At 38.5% G+C, this 24,804-nt stretch overlaps 1 protein-coding gene across 1 annotated transcript in view; it reads right to left on the bottom strand.

Annotated features, from left to right (window-relative positions):
* Positions 1 to 720: 720 nt before the first annotated feature.
* Positions 721 to 24,804, bottom strand: part of ltc4s (leukotriene C4 synthase) — a 54,919-nt gene continuing 30,835 nt past the window's right edge. Inside the window, exons 4-5 of the mRNA XM_056769957.1 lie at positions 1,524 to 1,605; positions 721 to 1,441 (exon numbers count right to left, since the gene is read on the bottom strand). Of these exons, the coding sequence (XP_056625935.1) occupies positions 1,345 to 1,441; positions 1,524 to 1,605 (179 nt within the window). The 3' untranslated portion in view covers positions 721 to 1,344. The remainder of the gene's footprint in view (positions 1,442 to 1,523; positions 1,606 to 24,804) is intronic.

Genomic DNA, 24,804 nt, shown 5'->3' on the forward strand with positions numbered 1-24,804 from the left:
GGTTTAAAAAAAACTCTTTCTCTCAACAGGTAGTGGTCTAGCTTTAGTTGAAACAAGTAACTTTGTATTGAGATCTAATGTATTATGGCTCCTGTATGACATATCGCTTGTTGCTCCCTCACTCTTTGTAAGTCGCTTTGGATAAAAGCGTCTGCTAAATGTAAATGTAAATGTACTGTAGGAGCTCTTCCAGTCTCAAGTACCACCTAAACGCAAATCATCCCTTAGCTAATGCGGAAGTAAACACAAGTTCATCTTATTGAACATAATTTAATTTTCATCACCAATTATCATAGTAGAACAGCTTTCTCAAGCAGTTTGTGATGCATTTTGGAAACAGGAGATGAGCCCCTGGTCTAGCGCCACCTGGCTTGAGAAACCCGTTCTCAAAGACTTACTTTTAGTCATTATTTGGGTAGCACACATATTCTGAATGCCTTCGGCAGAATTCAAATGAGCCATTTTAATCTAGATTAATCTGGATTAATCTTGGAATTAATCTAGATTAATCTTGGAATTAATCTAGATTAAAAAAATTAATCTATGCCCACCACTAGAAATAATATAAAAAAATTATGTAATAATAATAAGAGAGACCTGTCAGGGCTTTAATTGAAACATTGTAAGAACAGTACTGATATTAGGGTGACATCTTACTAAAGAAACTTAAATAAGGAACTGGTCACTTTAAGAGTTTAAGTCACCAATCCGACAAATGCAGTTTTTATGTTAGGAATCACAGCTGACAATACCTAAGCCTTGTTCCAAGCTAATGCTTGGTTAACATTCCTTTACCTAAATAAATCTAGAGATGTCACCAGCTACAAGTTTTTATTAACAGATTCACTAAAAACAAAATGCATTGGGTCAACAATTTTTTAATCAGAGAAAACGTTTACACAAAGGAAAATTAAGAATTTATGTAATCTAGAGAAGACAATATTTTGTTCAATTTTAAGAGAGTTAAAAATTAATTGCAGATGTGTAGTAGCGTCACATGGTATTGGCAAAAGAAATAATAAAACATTCACATCAGATTACTTAACCATCTGACCTTTGAGCATCAAATTTAACATTTTAAATCTTAATTATAAATACATGTAATAATATTAATATAGTAACACCAACCAGTTATAAGCATAATGTACCTAAATGTAACAACTCATAATAAACATAAATTAATAATATAATAATAATATACCTAGTCTTGCTAACACAGAATTTTTCTATTTTATTCTTTCCTTTTTAGGTAGACCATCAATGGTGTCGCATTCTCTGTCTTCCGCTTCAAGAAGAAATTAAGTATTAATTTCTGTGTGTGTTTTAGCAAGTCCCACATCATGATTAAAGGTAGACTTGGATCATGGTGCAAGTGATCCCCAGCCCAGCCAGAGCTATCAGCACCCACTGCACCTTTGCACTAAAGTACAGAGGCCCCAGTCTGCCAGAACACAAACATGATATGTGAGAAACTCAATTTTGCAAATACAGACTTAACTCAATAAGAATGTCAAATCCACTACCTTCCCTGAGTCGATTCTGCATAGCCATGGAAGTACCGGTACCGTCCATAAAGGTAAAGAAGCCCAAAGATGACAGCTATAGCTTTAAACAAAAAATATATATATATTACAGAGGAAAGAAAAACGTTATACATCCATTATAAATTGGGTTGTTTTTAGCACTGTGCCTGTGTAAATATAGGACAGAACACGCGTTGGGCTAAACTGACCCATCAAGTTGGGTTGATCTTATAACAATGTTAATTTAAACTATTTGTAGTTTTTAAATATTTTTAATTTATATACCACATTCTATTGAGGTTCACCTGAGATAATTGAATCCAGCTGATTGTCTTTAATTGTTGACTTAATAAGGGTGAATGTTGATTGCTAAGTGAGCACTGAAGATAGCAATGTGCTGAAACATTTCCTTACCTGATTGTGTCTGTATTTATTCACATGCACTTTGAACTTTTTGCACAATGCAATTTATAAAATAAAAAAAAATTGTCTTGAGTGGATCAATGTGTGGTTAGCCATCCTCTTGTTCATTTTCATATACCATATTCTAAACACATGTCTGTCAAATACATTATATTTTACAAACACAAACACATATGTCAGCACGGTATCTTTATTTCTTTATTACACATATAACAACAATTAATAGTGCATGCACAAGCTAATATTTTTTTTCTGATCGAAAAGATTCGGGAGTTTAGAATAAACAAATTAAACCAAAAAAAAAACATTTATAAACCATTATTTTTTAGAAAAAAAGTATACCGTATCTGTTTGAAAAATGCTAACTCGTTTTCCTTTCAAAAAAGAAATGCCCTCGGCAGGGGACACAGCATTCAGGTTATTTGGTTTTGAGCTTGAGGTAGGCATAGTCTCTTCTTTTGCTGTTGTGTTGGCGTTGATGGTACGCATCGTTTCTGCCTAGTCTTTCTGCACATGTCATTGATATGCAATTTCAGTCCTACAACTTCTTTAGAAGCACTACTGTACTTAATTAGTACACCTCGGCAAGACGTGCAGATCGCAAAACTTGTGTCATAAAGTTTGCAAACAAACTCCTCCAGCACAACACTAACTTCCGCTTTGTATGAGGGGTTGTGTTCATGAAATAATCTCTGTTTTGTTAGTTTAAGACTCTTTGAAGGTTTGTTAACAAAGTCTACATACGTTTTTCTACCGATTTACTCGGTGTTTTGCTAAGAGGTGCTATTGAAAACTGATGCGGCATTGTTATTATACACTTTTGCAACGTTCGTGAGCAAATGACTCACTTACTGCTTGTTCTCCGTCGTCTTTGATTTTCAATGCTGTTTTTTCTATGATTGACTTGTTGCACGCCGGTCTGTTGTTGTGGGGACATTTCCGCGCCTCTAAACGTAAAACGGCACAAAAAGAAACCTGATTGGTTGCTTTACCTGTCAGTCATATGGCCTCTTGGGGAGGGCTTGGCAAAAGAAAGCAGCGATATGTTACAGACCTTCAGTATGCAGGACTAGGTTACACAAAACTACCTAAAAAAACTTTCGAAGGCCTAAAAACAACCCAACTAAACACCCCAAAAGGCTCAACCCAGAATTTAGGTAGGAAGAATAACCCAGCATTTTTTGTGTATAAAGAAAATATCATTACTAAGGTGTTTGACCTCCATTTGCCTATGAAGGAGTCATTTCTCAGGGTATTTCGAGATCTTTAGTGTTTTTGTTGTGCACTTTGACAGGAGTTGACACTCAGTTTTATAAAAAAAAATGATAAGCGTTATTTTTAACATGTCATCTTTAGGCCTAAAACCATGCAGAAAACGGAAGCTGCAGTGCGTTCTTTTTTTGCAAAGCGCCTGGACTTTGCACTCTACTGGTGTCAGTCGTCGCTGGGTAACCATGGGCCACAATAGCCGTTGAGACGAGGAAGTAAAACAAAGGATATATGGATTATATGCAATGGTCTAGAAGCACCTAATCCTGGTTGGAAGATTAAACTTGTAAATTTATTTCTGAAATCTGATTGGTTGATTTAAATCTTTCCCAGGGTCAACATGATGTTGTCCTAAGGATTGGCAAAAACAGGAGAGCCCAGATGGGAACGGCCACAAAAACGTTATAACCGCTTGTGCCGTGGGGAAAAAGTTCCATTATGGAGCACGTATTTACACCATAGGTGAGTATTTTAATATTTTCACAATAAGTGTAAGTATAAATGTTAGTTGGACCAGCAAGGTTCGACTGTGGAGCCTGAGAGTAATGTAAATAAAAGCTTGAGCAAAGAAAGAGTCAAAGTGTCTTTGTTTTTTATACCAGCTGGCTCTTTACTATTTGAAACATTAAAAAAATAATTGCCAACAACGGAGGGGACAACCGGAAATAGAAATGTTCACAAGATCACCAATCGAATAGTTTACAGAACTTTCCATTCACAGCAGTTTTCCACATAAACCCAAACTTCAGTTCAGAAACTTAGAATAATGCTTAGAGGACAGCAATCTCATTACAGCAAAACTTCCTTAAACTAAAATGTAATGCCCTTACAGCACATTGTTGACAACATGACCAGATAAATGTCAAATAAAAAGTTCACACAAAGCATAGTAAGCACTATAACACATATTAACCCATGGACACATTTAAATTAATGCAGAAGCTAATTAGGAATCAGTGCATTACATCACATAACTTTAGACTCTTTTGATTATTTATCAGATTAGTAATTGTGTCAACTTCAACAATAACACCCAAAAAATAAACATAACTCACCACATCTGTGTTTAATCACGATATCACAAATACTCAGTGGGAAAACACAGTCTTATCAGCAGGGATCTCCACAAATTCAGATCTATAAAGCTTCCACAAAATTGGCAATTTAACTCTCCCTCGCTCTGCTGGGGAGCATGTTATAACGAGAGCCACCTTAAAGGGCAAGTATCACTTTTTACATTCACATTACTTAACAGATTAATTGAATTTACATTCATTAAAATTGTACAAAACCACATTATCTATGTGTATCTATGTAGTAGACCATAAGCCTTTTTCTCATGAATCGGAAACTATGTCACCTCATTGTAAAGCAACTTCCCCTACAGATTAAATCCCATTGTAATAGAATGCGCTTGTGTCATTTAAAGCTACTTACGTTTATCTGCACTGTCTTGTTTTGTGACTTTAATCTATATTTAAGATAACAATTTATATCTGTACATCTATCTGTTTTGTGAACTTAAGTGTTTTAAGTTCTTACACCCTAGCTTGCGTGTTATTTAATCATGATCGTGTGACTTAAAATTAAAATACGATTCTTTGTTCATTTATTATACCAAATAATGTAAAATGTTGAAACTTAAATTGTAAAAACGTAATTAATGTAGAACTTTAAAATTAATCAACGTTAAGAAATAAAAAGTATTACATTGCGCTGTAACCAATATTAATAAATTAAACCTTATTAAAAAATGCTTACCATAAACAGCTGTATTGTTTGTCCTTCTCCAATCTTTTATTGGGTCACTTTCAATACTACACATAAGATTCAATTGTTTCTGAATAATCTTGGTCTTCCGCTTATTTTAATATACTGTGTAAGCTACATAAAAAAATATTTACTCCCCTATAACAATAACTAATGCATACATAATAAAACACGCATACATAATGCATGGCAATGGTCCAATGGAACCGTGAGTTAAACGTTTGTTATTGGATATTTTATATTATTAAAATATTTCAGATAATGTCAGAAGCACTGGCATTTTCTGAAACAGAAAGTTTGATGCAAGTCTGAAGCAAGGGATTGGGTTTTTTCTTTCCAGCACAATGCACTGACATTACTGTAACATTTCTTTTATCGATATAATGCAGAACCAAACCAGACAGACATAAAGAATCAAATGAGACAGAGAACATCATCACTGGATTTATTATATGCAGTTCAGTAGTTAAAATCAGAACGGTCTGTCTCAGGTTGCTGTCCCGTAAACAGTACAAAAGATTAGTACTAGAGCCCCCTCTCAGCTGAGATGTGTTTTTAAATGAAGATATTAACTTTAAACAGGCGGTAATAAGGAATTGAGCTTGTTTATATTAGTTTTACAAAGACATTTAATCCAGACACTGTTGTCAGACTTGCATACTGCTGTAACCAGAACATCGTTTACCCTGCGTCGAAAGTCAAAAACCCGGAAGTGGAAAAAGGTCTATTGAAGAAGGGTCTATCTGCTACACAGTCCGGGTTCTTAAAAGGAAGATCAATCCATAATAATATAAGATTGGTCATGGACATTATTGAGTATAGAAGCCAAATAGAGGATGGTGGTTTCCTTCTCTTTCTAGACTTCTATAAAGCATTTGACTCCGTGGAGCATCCATTTATTCTTTCGGTGTTCAAACACTTTGGACTTGGAATCAAATTTAGGGAATGGTTTTTTATTATGGTTTATATCGAGATATTAGTAGCTGTGTCCTATTACCTAGTGGTACCACCCCAAGCTTCAAGATTAATGTGGGTATTCCTCAAGGTTGCCCCATCTCACCATACCTGTTTATCTTAGCCGCAGAAATGCTAGCAATCTATATTAAAAACTGTAATGATATTAAAAAAATTAATGTACTTGGCACAGACATAATAATTAGCCAACTAGCGGATGATACAACAATATTCTTAAAAGATAGAAACCAAATTTCAACAACTATTGACAAAATTGAAAATTTATCAAAAGCCTCAGGTCTAACATTAAACTTAAAAAAATGTGAATTGCTAGCTGTACATGACACTTCACTGAAAAACATCTGTAATATCCCTATTAAATCAGAAATCAAATACCTGGGCATTTACCTTTCCAAGGACCATAAACAAAGCCAACTTCTGAATGTAGAAAATAAAATTAAAGAATGCAAATCAGGACTAAATATTTGGCTACAGAGAGACTTATCAATACTAGGTCGAATTTACCTAACTAAGATGGAATGTTTATCAAGATGTATTTACCCAGCCTATTCCAATGCCATTCCAAACAAATTGATTAAATCTATCAACCAAATCAACCTAAACTTCATTTGGAGAAACAGACCACATTATATGAATAAAAGCAATATGGTTAAAGACACAAAGGATGGAGGAGAAGTAATTGATTTTGACTGCCTTAATGGAACCTTAAAAATAAATGGTTAAAATCTTGGATCAAACAAAACAACTCCTTTCGGTATTGTATTCCGAAGGCCTTATTCAAGAAAATCGGAGGATTAGAATTTCTTCTTCGAGCGGACTTTAATATTAACAAATTACCCATATCTTTGTCAGAGTTTCACAAACAAATACTCTTGTATTGGAAAATGTTATACGTACATAGCTTCTCACCCCATACATATGTACTCTGGAAAGACAGATATATTTTGCACCGCAACCGATCTCTGTTCTTTGAGGATTGGTATGGGAGAAACATTTGGTCCATGGCTGACTTGATGGATACCAACGGTCATTTCTTCAATTATGAACAATTTTGCATCAAACAATTTCAAACCCTCAAAATCAGACTTTTCTAAATTACATAAAGCACTACCCCAAGGTTTTGTCCTTCTAACAAGAAACATTACAGCATACTATAAGATACAACCACAATTGGCCCCACTATCAATTCAAGGGATCTTTGTTCTGGATAAAAAATGCACAAACGACTTTATTAGAAAATGTTTTACTGATTATCTTTACCCTAAAAGCCAAAATAAAAATAACATCTTACAAAAATTTGATAAAGACTCAATCACTTAACTAAGAACAATGTATCTAACACTCCCTATTCCTCCTAAAGTGAAAGAAAGACACTTCAAAGTAATGAACAATATTTACCCATCTAAAATTTTACTGAATCTTCGCTTTGGTATAGATGACAATACATGTACATTCTGTGAAAATTATGTTGAAACTACGGACCATGTGTTTTTTTCATTTAATGTGATACAGACATTTTGGTGTGATATATATAAATGGGAAAAGCAACAGATGTCTTCATTCCCAACCTCTTTCTCCAGGGACGATATACCATTTGGATTGATATTGCAAAACAAGGGTGATGAGCTCTGTAATAATACAATTGTATGTCTAGCTAAATTCTTCATCCACAAATGTAGAGTTGTGAAATCATTTTTTTTTAAATGAATTTAAACTGTATTTGAAGTCTTTAAAAATGTTGAAAGGTCCTAAAGCACAAAAAATATATGATGCCCTAAAATACTTCCCAACTGAGGTTAATAGCTGAACAATAACAGAATTCTCCCCTTATGTCATGTTGTAATTCCCTTAAATTTTAATTTATTTTATTTACATTTGTTTTATTTTTTCTAAGACTGCATATATAATTCCTGTTTGTATAAAGAGCTGCTCCCTCAGGCTATATCTTCTATGTATTATTGTGAGAATTTGGGTTTTGCCTGTGTCCCACACACATTATTTGAAATGTATTTCAATGATGATTGTACATGCATTATGTCTAACGTTACTCAAGGTCAAGTGCTGACCTAGTTAACAGAATATGCAGACTCATGCTGCCTTATATGCACCAAGTTAACAGAATGTTCTGAACATCGTGCTGCCTTCTACTAAAAATACTAATGTACTTATAAGGAGTTCCTAAAGCACTTATAAGGAGTTCCTAAAGCAAATGTACTAATGAGGAACATCCAATGAACTTATAAGGGGCTCTAAGAACAAATAACTAACCACGTGAATAATATTAATAGTTTCAATGACATATTTACTTCCTCTTTTATGAATATAAATATAGGAACTATTTTCAATAAACTTTGGACTCTGATTGAACTGCACTCTGTGTCTGTGTCAAACTTGGTCTCCAGGCCTACAAATCTGTGTGTTCCATCGACTCGACTCTTCAACCTTAGAATAATCAAACTTAGATAGGGGGACAAAAAGTAATAATCGTACAGTTGGGGGCTCGTCCGGGATAGAGGGGAAGACACCTCTCTTAGAACCAAGAGACCAAAGCATACCTGAGGCAAGCACACCTGACGATCGGGCACAGACCTACATTAAAAGGGGTAAGTGTGTTTCTATACAGTTCTTTTTGACTTATAGAAATCTAACGCTTGCCCTGTAGGATTATTGTGGAATTAATATTTCGTACAGACGAAATAGGGTTTTTCAATTCATGTTAGTGGGATTTGACTTCCCATTGTTGTGACAGCGCAGCTGGCAGCAGTAATTAATTAAATAATTATTAACGCACGAATATGAATGGTAATGCAGTACTGATCACACTGTAACTTGGGATCACGGTGTCAGCTGACTACTCCGAGCAAAAAGGCTTTGTTACTCAGAATAAACATCAAACAAATTTACTAGAGTTTATTCTGAAAAAGATTCATTTCTTCGAAGATTTTATTAAATTGGGGAAATATATTATTGATATCACTGTTACTGCATGGTATATTGGAATATTGTTATCAGGAAGAAGACGGTGAATTTAATACCACCAATGATCACAATACAATACATGCAATATCGGTGAAACTGTCAGTCGATTGAACACAAGGGTTTTCTCTGTTTTGTTTTGTCTGTATTGTTTTTATTGCTGTTATTTTGTCAGTGTAAGATGGGGAGTTCTGTTTCAAGGCCACTGCTGGGCGAAACGCCAGTTGCATTTATGTACAGAAATAATCAAGGATTTTATACAGATCCGTATGTTAGCAATCTCGCAGGATGGTCAGAGGGAATGAAACCCCAAATTGATATTCCCTATCCGAGGGACGGTTCATTTACTTTGGCAAAGGGCCTCGTAAAAAAGGGTTGGGGAGACCCAATGTGGGATACATGAAAAAGGTTTGGGACCAGGGTCCCGAAAAACCCAAAATTGTTGCGTATGTCGCAAACCAAATTCGGTGGCCAAAAGAAATGCCACCTGCTTACTCTGTCCCTTGCCAAAACCACATTTCTCCCTCTGCACCCTCACTGACGACAAACACTACAGTTTCCGCAAAACTTAACACTAAAGGCAAAAACAAACAGTCGATATTAAACCGCCTAATAAAACACTGAAACAATTGATAGATGATAAACCAGACTCAAGTGCAAAACCTCAATATTCACTCAAGTGCAAAACCTCAAAATTCAATGGTTTGGGTGAGAGCTGGTAATACGGTAAATGTTTGACCGATAAGAATGTCTGACATGGAAGCAATTTGTAAAAGCTTGCCTTCTCCACAGGAAGCGGGAAATATGTGTCGATCTTGCAAACTCATACGAAATATTTGCATTTTACAGGTAGCGATTTCAGAGCGGTATTGTTAAGAACGCTCGAGAAAGATGTAACAGAAGAAATGTTGATCGAAATATGTCCCCCGCTATCAATTGACAATGATAAACTCACCAACAGCGGTATGGCTGCAAGCCCATGTAACAAAGCTCAATAAAATGGAAGGAAGGAGGCGGGAACCGGCAGACATTAAACACAAAATTTTAATATAAATAATAACAGCCGGCGGCCCCTCACGGACGACCGCCGGCGAAATAACATAAACAACAAATATAAATATAAATACAAACGTAAAACAAGTTCGGGCCCGGTCCTCTCTCTTCGACGGTCCGGTCGCTCGTTCCTTTTATATGCTCCCATCTCCTACGTGATTCGAGGCCGGTGTGCGCACAGCTGGCGCTAATTCACAATTACTCACCGGACTCGTACCACGGTCTCGCCCTGGCTACTCTACTACAGCCCACATGAGTTATTTTGGGAATCGTCTGCAAATGTTGAAGCATTTTTTAAACAGTTGAGAATGTTTCTGGATGAACGTTTTGGAAGCCAGCAGGATTTATCATTTGCAGCAGGCACTAAACAGGCAGCGAAAGAATCAGCCGCCCAATTCTTTTTGCGTTTCAAGAAAGCATGGATTGAAGATTCTAAATTGCCATTAAATAATGACAAAGCCTTTGTTTGTTAACACTATGTTAAATAACATGATGCCAAACGAGCACAATTAATCAGGATCACTACTTCAAACTTGCATGACTTGACACTTGAGGCACTTGGAAAAAGAATTAGGGAACTAGATGCCTCTGGAGGGTTCACAGTTAAAATTGAGAATGCTATGTTTACAGGCTATGCAGAAAAGGGGAACAATGAGCGAACTTCTGTAGATCAGAAGCAACCAAACCCTAGCCAATGGAGGAAGTCAGAAATAATATGCTTTCATTGCGGCAAAAGGGGCCACTACAAACGAGAGTGTAGACAGCTGCACAAGTTTGTGTCACACCAGCCTATTTCTGGAAACACACACACACAACAGAGCGCACCACAGAACAGAAATGAGAACACTGGTCCATCATACCCAACCCAGTGGCACTCAAACCAAGCATAGCGGTGCCCGCAGAGTGATGTCAGTTCTGATTTATGTATGACCCTAACATTCTCGAATAATGGAGAAGATCTGCCTTATTTTTCCCTTATGGTAAATGGGCAGCCTCAAACATTTCTGCTTGATACAGGTGCAGATGCTTCGTCTATGACTTCTAACAGTTATGAGGGGCCCATAACTAATCAAATAATTCACTCTGTGGGAATTTCCGGAACTGACATTGCCTGTGCTGTTACACCTCCGGTAGAGGTTAAGGCTGAGGGTATTCAAACATTTTTTCACAAGTTCACAATTATTCCAGATGCTCCACTAAATCTTTTAGGTCTTGATATGATGCATAAATTAGGCATGGACATTAAGTTTACTGATCACAAGGTTGTTTTTTATTTTCTGTCTAGTTTACAGGCATCCGTCGATCCTTTGCCAACAGGTGGACAGCCAAGCGGTTCACAAGCACCTGCCTCCGGTGGCAGCATGTCTACACGGGTAGACTCCATGATTAACCCTTTGTTATGGTCTCAGTTCAAGGATGACACTGGTTTCATTGACATAGAACCTTACAGGGCTAAACTTAAAACAAACAAACCTGTCCACATTAAACAATACCCTTTGTCTAAAGATAAGGAAATAGGTATTACGCCTTTGATTGAAAATTTTGTCAAGCAGGGTGTCCTGGAACAAACACATTCACCATATAAAACACCAATTAATCCGGTTGTTAAAGCTGATGGGAAAACTTGGAGATTAACTCAAGATTTGAGAGCAGTCAATCAGTTAATCATACCACTCGCACCAATTGTGCCTGATGTTTTGACTGTTATGAATTCAGTGCCACATTCGCACAAGTGTTTTACAGTAATTGATTTGTGTGCAGCTTTTTTCTCTGTACCTGTACACCGAGATACTCAGCCTTTGTTAGCTTTTACATTTAAGGGACAGCAATACTCATGGAAACGCCTTGCACAGGGCTACGCAGACTCACCCGCTGTCTTTTCTGCAGAAGTGCACAAAACTTTGGCCAAAAGGACTGATCTTTCTTCATCAGTTTGTGTTCTACAGTTTGCAGATGACATCCTCGTGTCGGGGGAGACGGAAGAGGACTGTGAAAAAGCATCTGTGATAGTTTGCAATGTACTTGCTGAAACAGGTTTCAAAGCCTCAAAAGAAAAACTGCAATGGGTCAGAACTAAGGTGACCTATTTGGGACATGTGCTGATGCAGGGCCTCAGAGCTATATCAACAGACAGGGTTCAGCTGATCAGAAAGGTTAAGTCCCCACGAACAGTGCAGGAGCTACAAAGCCTTCTGGGACCCATTAACTATTGTAGACAGTGGATACCTGACCGCTCAATTCACGATAGGCACCTGAGGGGCTTGATCGATCACAAAGCTCCGCCAAACACACCATTGGAGTGGACTGCGGAAGCAGATGAACATTTCAATGCCTTGAAAGCAGCAATCACAACCGCACCAGCACTAGGCCTGCCGGACTACACAAAGCCTTTTCACTTGCACGTTAGGGAGACAGTGGGTGCCGCCTTAGGGGTCCTGTTGCAACAGCATGGCTCAACATATAGACCAGTTCCATATCTGTCTAAGAAGTTAGATAACATAGTCACAGGTATGCCGCCATGTCTTCTTGCTGTGGCTGCAGCTGATCTGATTGTACAGATGGTTGAGAAAACTGTGCTGTCACACCCTTTAACATTATATGCATCCCATCAGGTAGGAGCAATTTTACACAACATACAAACACAACACATGACAGTGCAAAGACGCTCAGGTTATGAGGCTACCCTGTTGGCAACGAAGAATCTTAGCATTCAACCAACAGCAAACATTAATCCAGCTTTGCTGAGTCTTTTGTGTATGGTAGACATGGCAGATTTTAATGTTGAACATGATTGCATCTTTGAACTGACTACCTCTTATTCTTCTAGGGTCGATCTGTTGGATACGCCCCTAGAGGGGGGAGAACATATTTATGTTGATGGGTCTTGTCCAAAGCCCTCTGACAGTGTCTACCTTTGTGGCTATGCTGTGGTTTCCGAGTCAGGAGAGGTAAAAGAAGCTTTTGCTCTAGACTACAATTCGGCTCAAGCAGCAGAGTTGATAGCATTAATACGGGGCTGTGACCTGATGACAGGAAAGAGAGTAACAATTTTCACTGACTCCAAGTATGCGTGGAATGTTCTTAACCATTATGCAAAAATGTGGGAAGCACGAAGTTTCACAACTGCTGATGGAAACATGCAATAGCACATGCCAATCTGATAGGACAGTTGACTGAAGCAGTTCAGCTCCCGTTCGAAGTGGCCATAGTGAAGGTCAAGGGTCATGCTTCAGGGGAGGATGAACAGGCTATAGGCAACAGAAGGGCTGATGAAGCAGCAAAGGCAGCAGCTCAAACTCAGATTAAATCACCATTTCATCAGAAAGATGAAACACAGGTAACAATGACAGTGCACATAACGAATGTACCTGACATTGACATCGAAATCCTGCAAAGTCAACCAACACAGGGAGACTAGAGCATTGGAGCAAAAGTGTTTGCACTCCTGACAAGGAAGGGATTATAAGAAATGAACAGGGTAGAATAGCACTACCAAAACTAGGATTAATTATCCTAATTAGACATTACCATAGGTTATCTCTAGTGCTGGGCCGTTAACGGCGTTAACGCCGTTAACGCAGTGAGACTATTATCGCGCGTTAAAAAAAATGTCGCCGTTAATCTATTCTCAAAGTTGGGTTGGGAGCTGGGTCTATACTACGCAAGCTATGATGACTTTCACCTTGATAGTTTAGTGCGGATGTATACCAGCTTAACTGCACTGTACGCGGCGAGAACGAGATTTTTCAACTCGCGTGATTCGCGTCATTCGCGGAAGCAGAAGCAGCCTCATCATCTCATAACCAGGGCTTCATTCGCGCGATTAACGCAGCAAGTAGGTCTATTGGCTCTTTTCATTAACATATAAATCACTCGCGCTTGAGGCGCCATTCGCGTTTGGTCTGAACACAACATAACGTTACTGTGAAATTACCGCATCAAACGTGACGTGCTAACATGCTATGAAGCTGCCGGGTTTGCTTCAGGGAATATAAATTTTTAAGAAGCTTCCCAATAGAAACATCGACAAGACTAAGGTTGTTTGCACATTGTGCAATGCGGAATTGGTTTAAAAAAAACACTTTCTCTCAACAGGTAGTGGTCTAGCTTTAGTTGAAACCAGTAACTTTGTATTGAGATCTAATGTATTATGGCTCCTGTATGACATATCGCTTGTTGCTCCCTCACTCTTTGTAAATCGCTTTGGATAAAAGCGTCTATTAAATGACTAAATGTAAATGTACTGTAGGAGCTCTTCCAGTCTCAAGTACCACCTAAACGGAAATCATCCCTTAGCTAATGCGGAAGTAAACACAAGTTCATCTTATTGAACATAATTTAATTTTCATCACCAATTATCATAGTAGAACAGCTTTCTCAAGCAGTTTGTGATGCATTTTGGAAACAGGAGATGAGCCCCTGGTCTAATGCGCCACCTGGCTTTAGAAACCCGTTCTCAAAGACTTACTTTAAGTCATTATTTGGGTAGCACACATATTTTGAATGCCTTCGGCAGAATTCAAATGAGCCATTTTAATCTAGATTAATCTAGATTAATCTTGGAATTAATCTAGATTAATCTAGATTAAAAAAATTAATCTATGCCCACCACTAGTTATCTCACAAGTTGTGCAAAAGTAGTTCAAGCAATTAATCGATTGTATTGCATAGCTGATGTTCATAAGACAGCAAAGCTTATTTTGGATGCATGCTTAACATGTGCTCAGGTGAATCCGAACAAATCAGCTAAGCACGATGCATAGATACATCCGGAAGCTCCTTTTCAACATCTACAAATTGATTTTACGCACATGCCGCCAATAGGTAATCTGAAATATCTTTTGGTAATTGTTAATCGATTCTCAAAGTGGCCTGAAGCATTTACATGTGCAAAAGAGGACGCCAAAACAGAGGTAAAAATCTTAACGAAGGAGATATTAGACCAGTCACCGTAGAATTAGACAACGCGACAAGCTTCACGTCAAAAGTAACACAGCTCTTAGCAAAAGCGTTGTCTATTGATTGGCATTTTAATATTCCGTACCATCCGCAAAGTGCAGTCGTGGAAAGAAGCAATCGCACACTTAAAACACGCTTAACAAAAGCGGTACTCGAAACAGGAAGAAAGTGGGTTGATTTATTGCCCGCAGTCTTGACAGAAATAAGAATGACTCTATCTTTCACGACAAAATTGTCACCTTTCGAGGTACTAATGGGTATACCTTTCCCGTCCCCGTGGGTCAAAGGCCGGTCTGGCATTTCTTCTTTAGGTGATCCAGGAGGACTACGTGACTTCCGTAGTCAAAAAGTTAAATTCTATACGTGCTGATGTTTCTTTGTGCCTTCCTCTTCCCTCAGAGCAGCCCACTCATAACTTTGTTCCAGGACAAAACGTCTTTGTGAGGAGTCTGAAGCCAACAAAGGTTGGAGAATCAAAGTACCACGGACCTGTGACTGTGATTGCCGTCACACGGACAGGAGTTCTGACGGACTACCAGCCGCAGTGGATACACGCTTTCAGACTGAAGTTGTGTCTTCAGGAGAGCAGGCAAGCTCCAATTTAAGTTAGAATCTCAACAGGGGATTCACCTTACTACACCTCAGGGTGGAGAAAGCACTGACTAAGCTGAGGAAAGAACTACCTTTCGTGAGGTGGGGGCCACCCAAAGCAAGAAGATAGAAGGCCCATTGAGCCAACAGTGCTGACTCCGTAGCTTCCGCTGAGGTGCATTGAGGGCCAAATTCTATTCTAAAAAGGAAAACTGAAATTGTTATCCTAAGTGAAAATTTCCTATGGAATTCTTAGATATCAATCAGTGCACAATTGCAGAAGCACTTATTGTGTTTGGAGAAAACGTTGTTACGCTAAAGGAAAAAAAATTGATATGGGTATACTTTCTTCATATATTTTTAAGTATGTTTTGTTTCTTTAAAGGGACACAGGATTGTTTGTAAGACCTTTGGTCTGAAAGTGGCCATTGTGAGAATTTGGGTTTTGCCTGTGTCCCACACACATTATGTGAAATGTATTTCAATGATTATTGTACATGCATTATGTCTAACGTTACTCAAGGTCAAGCGCTGACCTAGTTAACAGAATATGCAGACTCATGCTGCCTTATATGCACCAGGTTAACAGAATGTTCTGAACATCGTGCTTTCTTCTACTAAAAATACTAATGTACTTATAAGGAGTTCCTAAAGCACTTATAAGGAGTTCCTAAAGCAAATGTACTAATGAAGAACATCTAATGAACTTATAAGGGTTTCTAAGAACAAATAACTAACCACGTGAATAATATTAATAGTTTCAAATGACATATTTACTTCCTCTTTTATGAATATAAATATAGGAACTATTTTCAATAAACTTTGGACTCTGATTGAACTGCACTCTGTGTCTGTGTCAAACTTGGTCTCCAGGCCTGCAACTCTGTGTGTTCCATCGACTCGACTCTTCAACCTTAGAATAATCAAACTTAGATAGGGGGACAAAAAGTAATAATCTTACAATTATATTATGAAGAAACGAATGTTATGCAGCCATGTTTGTTTGTAAATATTGATAAAAAAAAGAAGGGTCTATCTGCAGTTGGTGGGTCGAGTGGAGCTCCGCTCTCAAACAGGAAATACGTCACCTCCACTCAATAATTCGAACTGTAACTCAGGTAGTTTTATCTAAGCACCCCTACACTACTTGCAGACTGATGGTGTCTAAACGTACAATGCAATCACAACGCATATGGAAGAGATCCTACAGTACATTTACATTTACATTTAGTCATTTAGCCGACGCTTTTATCCAAAGCAATTTACAAAGAGTTAGGGAGCAAAAAGCGTCATACAGGAGCCATAATACATTAGGTGCCAATACAAATTTACTGGTTTCAACTAAAGCTAGACCACTACCTGTTGAGGGAAAGTTTTTTTTAAACCAATTCCGCATTGCACAAGGTGCAAACAACCTTAGTCTTGTTGATGTTTCCATTGGGAAGCTTCTTAAAAATAAATTTTACCTGAAGCAACCCGCCGCTTTTAAAGCTGCATCCATGTTAGTACGTCACGTTTGATGTTGTAATTTCACAGTAATGTTATGTTGTGTTCAGACCAAACGCGAATGGCACATCAAGCGCGAGTGATTTACATGTTAAGTCAATGCAAAGACGCGATAGACCTACTTGCGGCGCGAATCGCGTGAATGAAGCCCTGGTCATGAGATGATGAGGCGGCGCGAATGACGCGAATTGCGCGAATCACGCGAGTTGTGAAAAATCTCGTTCTCGCCCAGTACAGTGCAATTCAGCTAGGTATACATCCGCGCTAAAATATCAAGGTGAAAGTCATCATAGCTTGCGTAGTATAGACGCAGCTCCCAACCCAACTTTGAGAATAGTTTAACGGCGACATTTTTTTTTGCGCGATAACAGTCTCGCGTTAACGCAGCACGTTAACGGGCCAACACTAGTTTATATTGATATTTTTATTCCTGGAGTAAAAAGAATGTAGCACTAACTGCAGTCCAATGCTGACATTGTGTTGCTCTTTCTCTCTGCATAATGTACATTAAATTAATCTGTCAAAATCAGTGAGTGGTTTTCATTTTGTCTAACATTATTTTGAATAGCAGCAGGTTTATTAGGCTGCATATACAGTTTAAAATCATGACTATTTGTACGCTGTAAAGTGGTCTATCAGAATAGTAAGTTTGGTTTGATCTGAATTTTTAACGAGTTCATTTTTATAGTTATAATTCATTTCGGGGTGGTTTCCTGGACAAGGCTTTAGCCTAGTCCTAGACTAATTTAAATGTTAGAGGTGTCTTGATCGAAAACAACTTGCACTGACATAACTTAAAATATATGTGTAGTGTATTTCGGGGAAACTATGAATTTGATCACAGTCAAATACGGATAATTAATGATGATTAACTAAACCTATTTTATACACTTTTATCGACAAACTAAATGCACTCGTCCAGCGAGTGATCAGCAGATTGTATATCAAATCTAAGAAATATTACTTTCCTGGCCTTGGAAACATAACACTCTTACTGTAGTACAGTACCGCTCAAGAAATTATAACGAAATGAAGCAGTTTAAGTGACGTCAATATGTGATAAAGAAACACAGCAACAATTCGAGCGTGGAGACAAATGCAGGTTTATTGACCACACTAAAGGGAAAACAAACCGACTAACTTAGAAATAACAAATGCCAGCAAACAAACATGAAACGTAAAGAAGTAAAGAAATGGAAGAAAAAGATATAGGATATAGTTGAGACACTTGCATTGGTTTCCTTTGAGTGTGCTTGGACAAGGTTTTGTGCCCGTGGAAAAGTGTTCTCAGAGTCCTGATGGTTTCAAAGCAAGCGGGTGAGTCCATCTACTTCTTTCTTAGAGCCGGGATTGGCTGACGAAGGTGGGACGAAGTTAGACAAAGTAATTTGCCAAAATGAAAAACTGTCTCCGAAGAGAGAGAGACAGGTCTCAGGAGGTGTTCTTGAACTGGAACGCGCGAACACACGGAAGAGCCTCGATTGCTCCGTTCACGGATGTTTTAATACATCTATACATCTAATACATCTATGTTCTATACACCATCTTTTAAGGAATGAAGAGAGAAACATTTAAATATAAAACATGCCATGATTATAACTACCTGAAGTTTGTACAAGAATGAAAATATAAGCGGATACAACTAAACACAAATGCTTTTGAGGTTATAGACGAGGCCGAATAACATGGGGACAAACATACAATGTGGAGATATAGAGGTATATCCATTTAGACCATTCTTTTTGTGATTAAGGAAAAAGACAGACAATTTCACGAGGAGATGAAAACATAGGCCACATTCCTTTTAGGCCAAATGGTCCATCGTTGGAGAAACACCCCATCCTCCCTGTTGGGATGTCTTTGAAGTCCAAGGGAGATGTTAGAAACTATCCTGACCAAATGATGGATGCTTAAGAGAGGTCAGTTGGATCAGACTTGCTGGCACCGGTTAAACTCCTGCTAAGAGGTCAGGGTGTTTTACGATGCCCCAAATGGTCACCTTTGGTCTGACCAGACCCTACATATGAGTGCAATTGTTTTGTCTCAAGATGCAGGCCTGTACAGATGTTTGTAAATATATTTTTTAATTGATTTAAATATCCTAATTTAACTAAAGCCTAGTCCTGGTTTAAAATAATCCTAGTCTGGGAAACTGCCTCGTGTTTGTGGAATTTAGTACTATACATTGTTTTCTGTATAGTTTCTATTTACCCACTATTGTATTCATTTTTTAGGGACCCATATTTAAGGGGATTGACTTTGTGGACACAAAATATATGCGTATATCTAATGTATTGGTTGCTTAAAGCCTAATACAATTTCTCGTTCTGCATGATTGTGTATTCTATGAAAGATGGAGGAACAGTGTTTGGATGTGGAAGAATCCACTGAAACAAGCAAGTGTGTTAATGATAACGAGCTTGAAAGCCAAATAAGGCAAATTAAATTAACTGCAAAGGCTTTGGCTGAAAGACTCGAATCATTGCAAGGTCTGAGAAAGACAAAGTTGTAAAATAATAGAAAAATAATAGAGACAATGAAAACATTGATGCACAATGATGGAGAATACAAGTCTGAGGTACAAGAGGTTTTTAAAAAATTTAATGAGGTATCTTTACAGGCTCGTGAAGCACACGACTCTTTGTTAAAATTGTTGCCTTATGAAGAATGTGAGAAACATGATATTATGGTTCACAGCAAAATGTATTGCCATCAAAGAGTTTATAGAATATGTGAATGTTTGGTTGTCTGAATCTGTGTCATGCCAGAAAATAACGTACAATGCTTATGATGTGAATGTCAATGATGATGTTTTTCCAGAAAATATGTATTTACTGTGGTATTATGTATTAAATGTAGTTATTGTAGTAGACATAGTTCAAAGGGAAGTAGTTCCGCTACTTCGTCAGCATGGGTGCAGGCAGAAGCGGAGAGAGCAGCACTGGTTGCACGTGCTGCTGCCTTAAAAACTAAGCAATTGTAGCTCAACAAGAGGACTTGAGGAAAAGAATGGAGCAGCTGGAAGGAGATGCAGAGATTGTAGCAAACAAATGCTACAATTGAAGTTCTCAGTACCATTGGCAGTCACAGTAAACGTTCACATGCTGCTAGTTCACACGTTAAAGGAGAAACCTTGACAAAGGATCAAACTTCAAAGGATGTATCAGGAAATGGAATTACTAACTCAACAAGACCAAAGATACTTAATCCACAAGCATGGGGTCGAAAACAGGACTTCCTGTAAAAAGGATTGGTTATATTTTCTTGAACAGTTCACCACAGGACAACCTAGAGAATTGGTGCATAGCTGCCAGCATTTAGCTCCTGATGTCGGCTACACTTTAGCCAAGCAAATTTTGAGAGCAATTTGGTGATGAGTAGAAGATAGCTGCACATATATGGAAAAGGTTTTGGGATGGCCCTTGATAAAGACTAAAGATGCTCAAGGTTTATATGCATTAGAGTTAAGCCGGATACTCGGCTTAAACGAGTATCCGGTACGGATAAAGCACTTTTGCCGAGTACGAGTATTATACGAGTAATACGAGTCAATATCTGTGCTCGGATTGAATAAAAATCCTCATTGGGTAGCTGACTGTGTCTGCGTTCTGTGATAGTCACAGCGCCCCTCCCCTTCACATATACAGATGTATTGTGTTGCTGACTGTGTTCAAGCTCTCTCTCTCCGTCTCTCCCTCAGTCACTCAGGTTCGCGGGTCTTTTCCGTTAACGTTTAGGGTTTCTTTAGCTTCAGGTTTGTTTTTTATTTCCGTTTTTTAGGACTTACTTATTAACCAGTAGAGTTTGTTCAGACGTGGTGCTTGGTAGAATGCGACTCGCGTTGCGTCTCTGCCTGTCTTTTTTAAACCGTCAGCTGGCTCTAACCAGTTTTTAATTTAAAGTTAAAAAAAGAAAGTTATGTTGAGATGAAAACTCTTGTTCATTACATTTTACTTCATAATTGCAACCGCATGTGTTGTATTCATTGTTGCAAAACTTACTCCGTATATAGTTCGTTTGTCATCGTGATCAAAACCATTGATCTGAAGCTCAATGCTGATGCTGTCATGTAAATATTTTTCTAATCAGCATTAAATACAACAATTTCTGATCAACCCATATCAATTGCATGCTTAAAATAACATACCGGTTAAAGCCCCGCACATCTCAAGACAACCCGACCCAATTTCCGGGTTAAATCCCGCCCACGTCCTGGTTAGGCCCCGCCCAGTCCGAGTACAGATACGGATACAGATAATTCATATGGTTAACAGATACTGATAATGCTGTACTCGCTCATCCCTAATATGCATATTCTTTGTTTTTAAAACCATGTTGTAACATCATTAACAATATCTCGTATATGCAAGAACTCGATCTGCCAAGCAATATGAGAACTGTGTAGGGATGCACAGATATCACTTTTTTCTTGCCGATGAGATTCCGATACCTGAATTCTGAGTATCGGCCGATACCGATCCTGATCCGATTCGATAATAGCACTGTTTTTTTTTATCAAAGTAGAGTTGCATATTTTATATTTTATTGCCAGAGGTGGATTGTTCTTAAGCATGTTTACTTTCAAGTACATTTTAAAATATCTGTACTTTATCATCCCAGCCGAGAATCAGCACCTCAAAATCTGAGGCCATGGTTCTCAGTCGGAAAAGGGTGGCTTGCCCACTTGAGGTAGGTGGAGAGTTACTGCCTCAAGTGGAGGAGTTCAAGTATCTGGGGGTCTTGTTCACGAGTGATGGAAGGATGGAACGGTAGATTGACAGACGGATCGGTGCAGCTTCTGCAGTAATGCGGTCGCTGTACCGGTCTATCGTGGTGAAGAAGGAGCTGAGCCGCAAGGCGAAGCTCTCGATTTACCGGTCAATCTATGTTCCTACGCTCACCTATGGTCATGAGCTGTGGGTCATGACCGAAAGGACAAGATCCAGGATACAATTGGCCGAAATGAGCTTTCTCCGCAGGGTGGCTGGGCGATCCCTTAGAGATAGGGTGAGAAGCTCGGTCACTCGGGAGGAGCTCAGAGTAGATCCGCTGCTCCTCCACATCGAGAGGGGCCAGCTGAGGTGGCTCGGGCATCTTTTCCGGATGCCCCCTGGACGCCTTCCCGGGAAGGTGTTCCGGGCATGTCCCACCGGAAGGAGACCCCGGGGAAGACCTAGGACACGCTGGAGGGACTATGTCTCCCGGCTGGCCTGGGAAGGCCTCGGTGTCCCCCCGTAAGAGCTGGAGGAAGTGTCTAGGGAGAGGGAAGTCTGGGCATCCCTGCTTAGACTGCTGCCCCCGCGACCCGGCCCCGGATAAGCGGAAGAAAATGGATGGATGGATGTACTTTATCAGAGTACTTTGGACAAAAAATACCCCCCTACATCAATTTTAATATATGAGTACATTAAAACCTACCACTTTCCTTTACTTAAGTATTTTTTACTTTTAAAAGAAGAAAGGTATGATTTTTTAAATGTAATTTAGTGCTGTATTAAACTTAACATACAAAACAAAAATGTGGTGTCATAAAGCACAGAATAACAAATAAATCTCTGTTCACTACACAAAACTATCACAGTATAAAAGTCTCCAAACTCGCTCATGCACATCCTGGACACAAAATGATCCACTTAATACATTCACTTCTACGTTATTTAAAGTCATGCACATAGGACACAGAATTATTTGCTTAATACACCCGTTTCAATCACGAGCATCCCGGACGCATAATGATGCATCCTAGTGATGATCCCGATGTCGTGGGGATCTTTGCTTCACAAGCTCAAAACAGTTATAACACAAAGAGAAGAGATATGTTATGTGTTTAAATCATAGTAGATTGCATCCATCCTAAAGTTAAAAAATTGTGTTATTGTGTATGAATGACGCATAACATAGACCGCTTCCAGTGCTGAATCTAAAAAGTTACACTCAGAGAGTACCGTCTCCGGCAAAATGCATTTTAAACAAAACCACAGTCTATTATCTAGTGATTATGAAGAATAATGAAAACATTAGAAGGAGTAACATCCTTGACAGATGACAGCATCAGCGGAGGTCAGAGTTTTTTAATTATGATATATTGGTTTATTCCTTGTATAAAGCTATCGAAATACATGACATTAAATACAGTGCATGACAACGTTTATGGTATTTCCTGATAGTTAGTACTTTTTTAAGCTTTAGAGTAACATCCACGGTTAACGCAACGGATCGGATTTGAAGGGAACCCGTCAGTCCGATACCCGATCCAGCAAAAAAGACCCGCATCGGCACCAATCTAGAGTATCGGATCAGTGCATCCCTAGAACTTTGGTGTCAAAGCTACCTTTCAAGCTAAAAGAACGTTAGAGAGAAAGAGCCTGTGAAATAATGGAGTAAAATAAGAGTAGAGCCAAATTTTCAGACGTTGCAGAGTTTATTGTACGCCAAGTCAAGAATGAATCTGTTCCTGTATTTGAGTGTATTCAGCATAAACAACCATCTGTAGCCAAGACATCTTTTACTAAGTCAGCAAGAGGGAACAGTTTTGCTACAAGTGTCGTTTCTTCAACTCCAAATAAGAACCAGCAGCACGGAAATCTCTCTGTACATGGGACAAATGAAAGGAAAAGTTGCTTTTTCTGTCAAGGAAATCATGATCTCGCAAAATGTTACAGTTTAAACAGGAAATCACAACGAGAAATGACTGACTTTTTGAAAGGAAAGGGTGTTTGCTTTGGTTGTTTGAAGTCAGGACATGTAAGTAAGGAATGCAACAATCGTCTTGCTTGTGAAGTTTGTGAGCAGGAACACCCCACAATTCTACACATTCGTCATAAAGCACAAGTTGAGAAATCATCTGAGGAGGATACCGAAAAGAAGAAAAGTTCAGTTTCTGCCCAAACTTGGGGCTGGTAACGTGAAATGTTTACTGTTGATTGTTCCAGTACAGGTTAAAGCAGTTAAACATAGTTTTATTCCCTCTCCCTGAAGTGTACACACGGAAGAAAATGCCTGTTAATTCTGACAAAATTATAACTCCGAAGGAGCTATCCAAATAGCCATATCTCGACAGGGTAATAATTCCACATATTGAAGCCAGTGTTGATTTACTTATTGGAACCAATGCATCTCAAGTAATGGAACCTTAGGAAATAATAAACAGCTATGGTAATGGGCCTTATGCTGTGAGAACCCTATTGGGGTGGGCTGTTAATGGAGTTTCTGAAAGGGATGACAACCATAGGGATGAAATTGGTTCACCCTCTGTTACAGTCAATAGGATTTTGATTGGAAAGCTTGAGCACCTGCTGCACTGTCAGTTCAATCAAGACTTCAATGAGAACATGGTCGATAAGAATGAGATGTCTAGAGAGGATAGGCAGTTTGTGAAAATAATGATCGACTCTGGCAAATTACAATATGGTCATTATTGTTTAAAGCTGCCCTTCCGTGAGGATAATGTCGTAATGCCTAATAACTTGTGCATTGGCAAACAGCGATGTAATGGTTTAAAGAGAAAGTTGAAAAGGAATGAAAGATTTCATGAAGATTACACAAATTTCCTTGCTAATTTTCTGGGAGGGCTATGCAGAGATCGTGCCATTGGATCAGTTGAATCATGATGATAGAAAGGTCTGGTTCATTCCTTATCATGGAGTATTCCATTCAAAGAAAGGAACTTTGAGAGTTGTATTCGATTGCGGAGCGATATTTAAAGGAACGTCACTCAACCATCAGTTGTTACAAGGTCCTAACATTACAAATTCGTTTT

The sequence above is a fragment of the Triplophysa dalaica genome, chromosome 16 (genome assembly GCF_015846415.1).
Source record: "Triplophysa dalaica isolate WHDGS20190420 chromosome 16, ASM1584641v1, whole genome shotgun sequence".
Classification (NCBI taxonomy): Eukaryota; Metazoa; Chordata; class Actinopteri; order Cypriniformes; family Nemacheilidae; genus Triplophysa; species Triplophysa dalaica.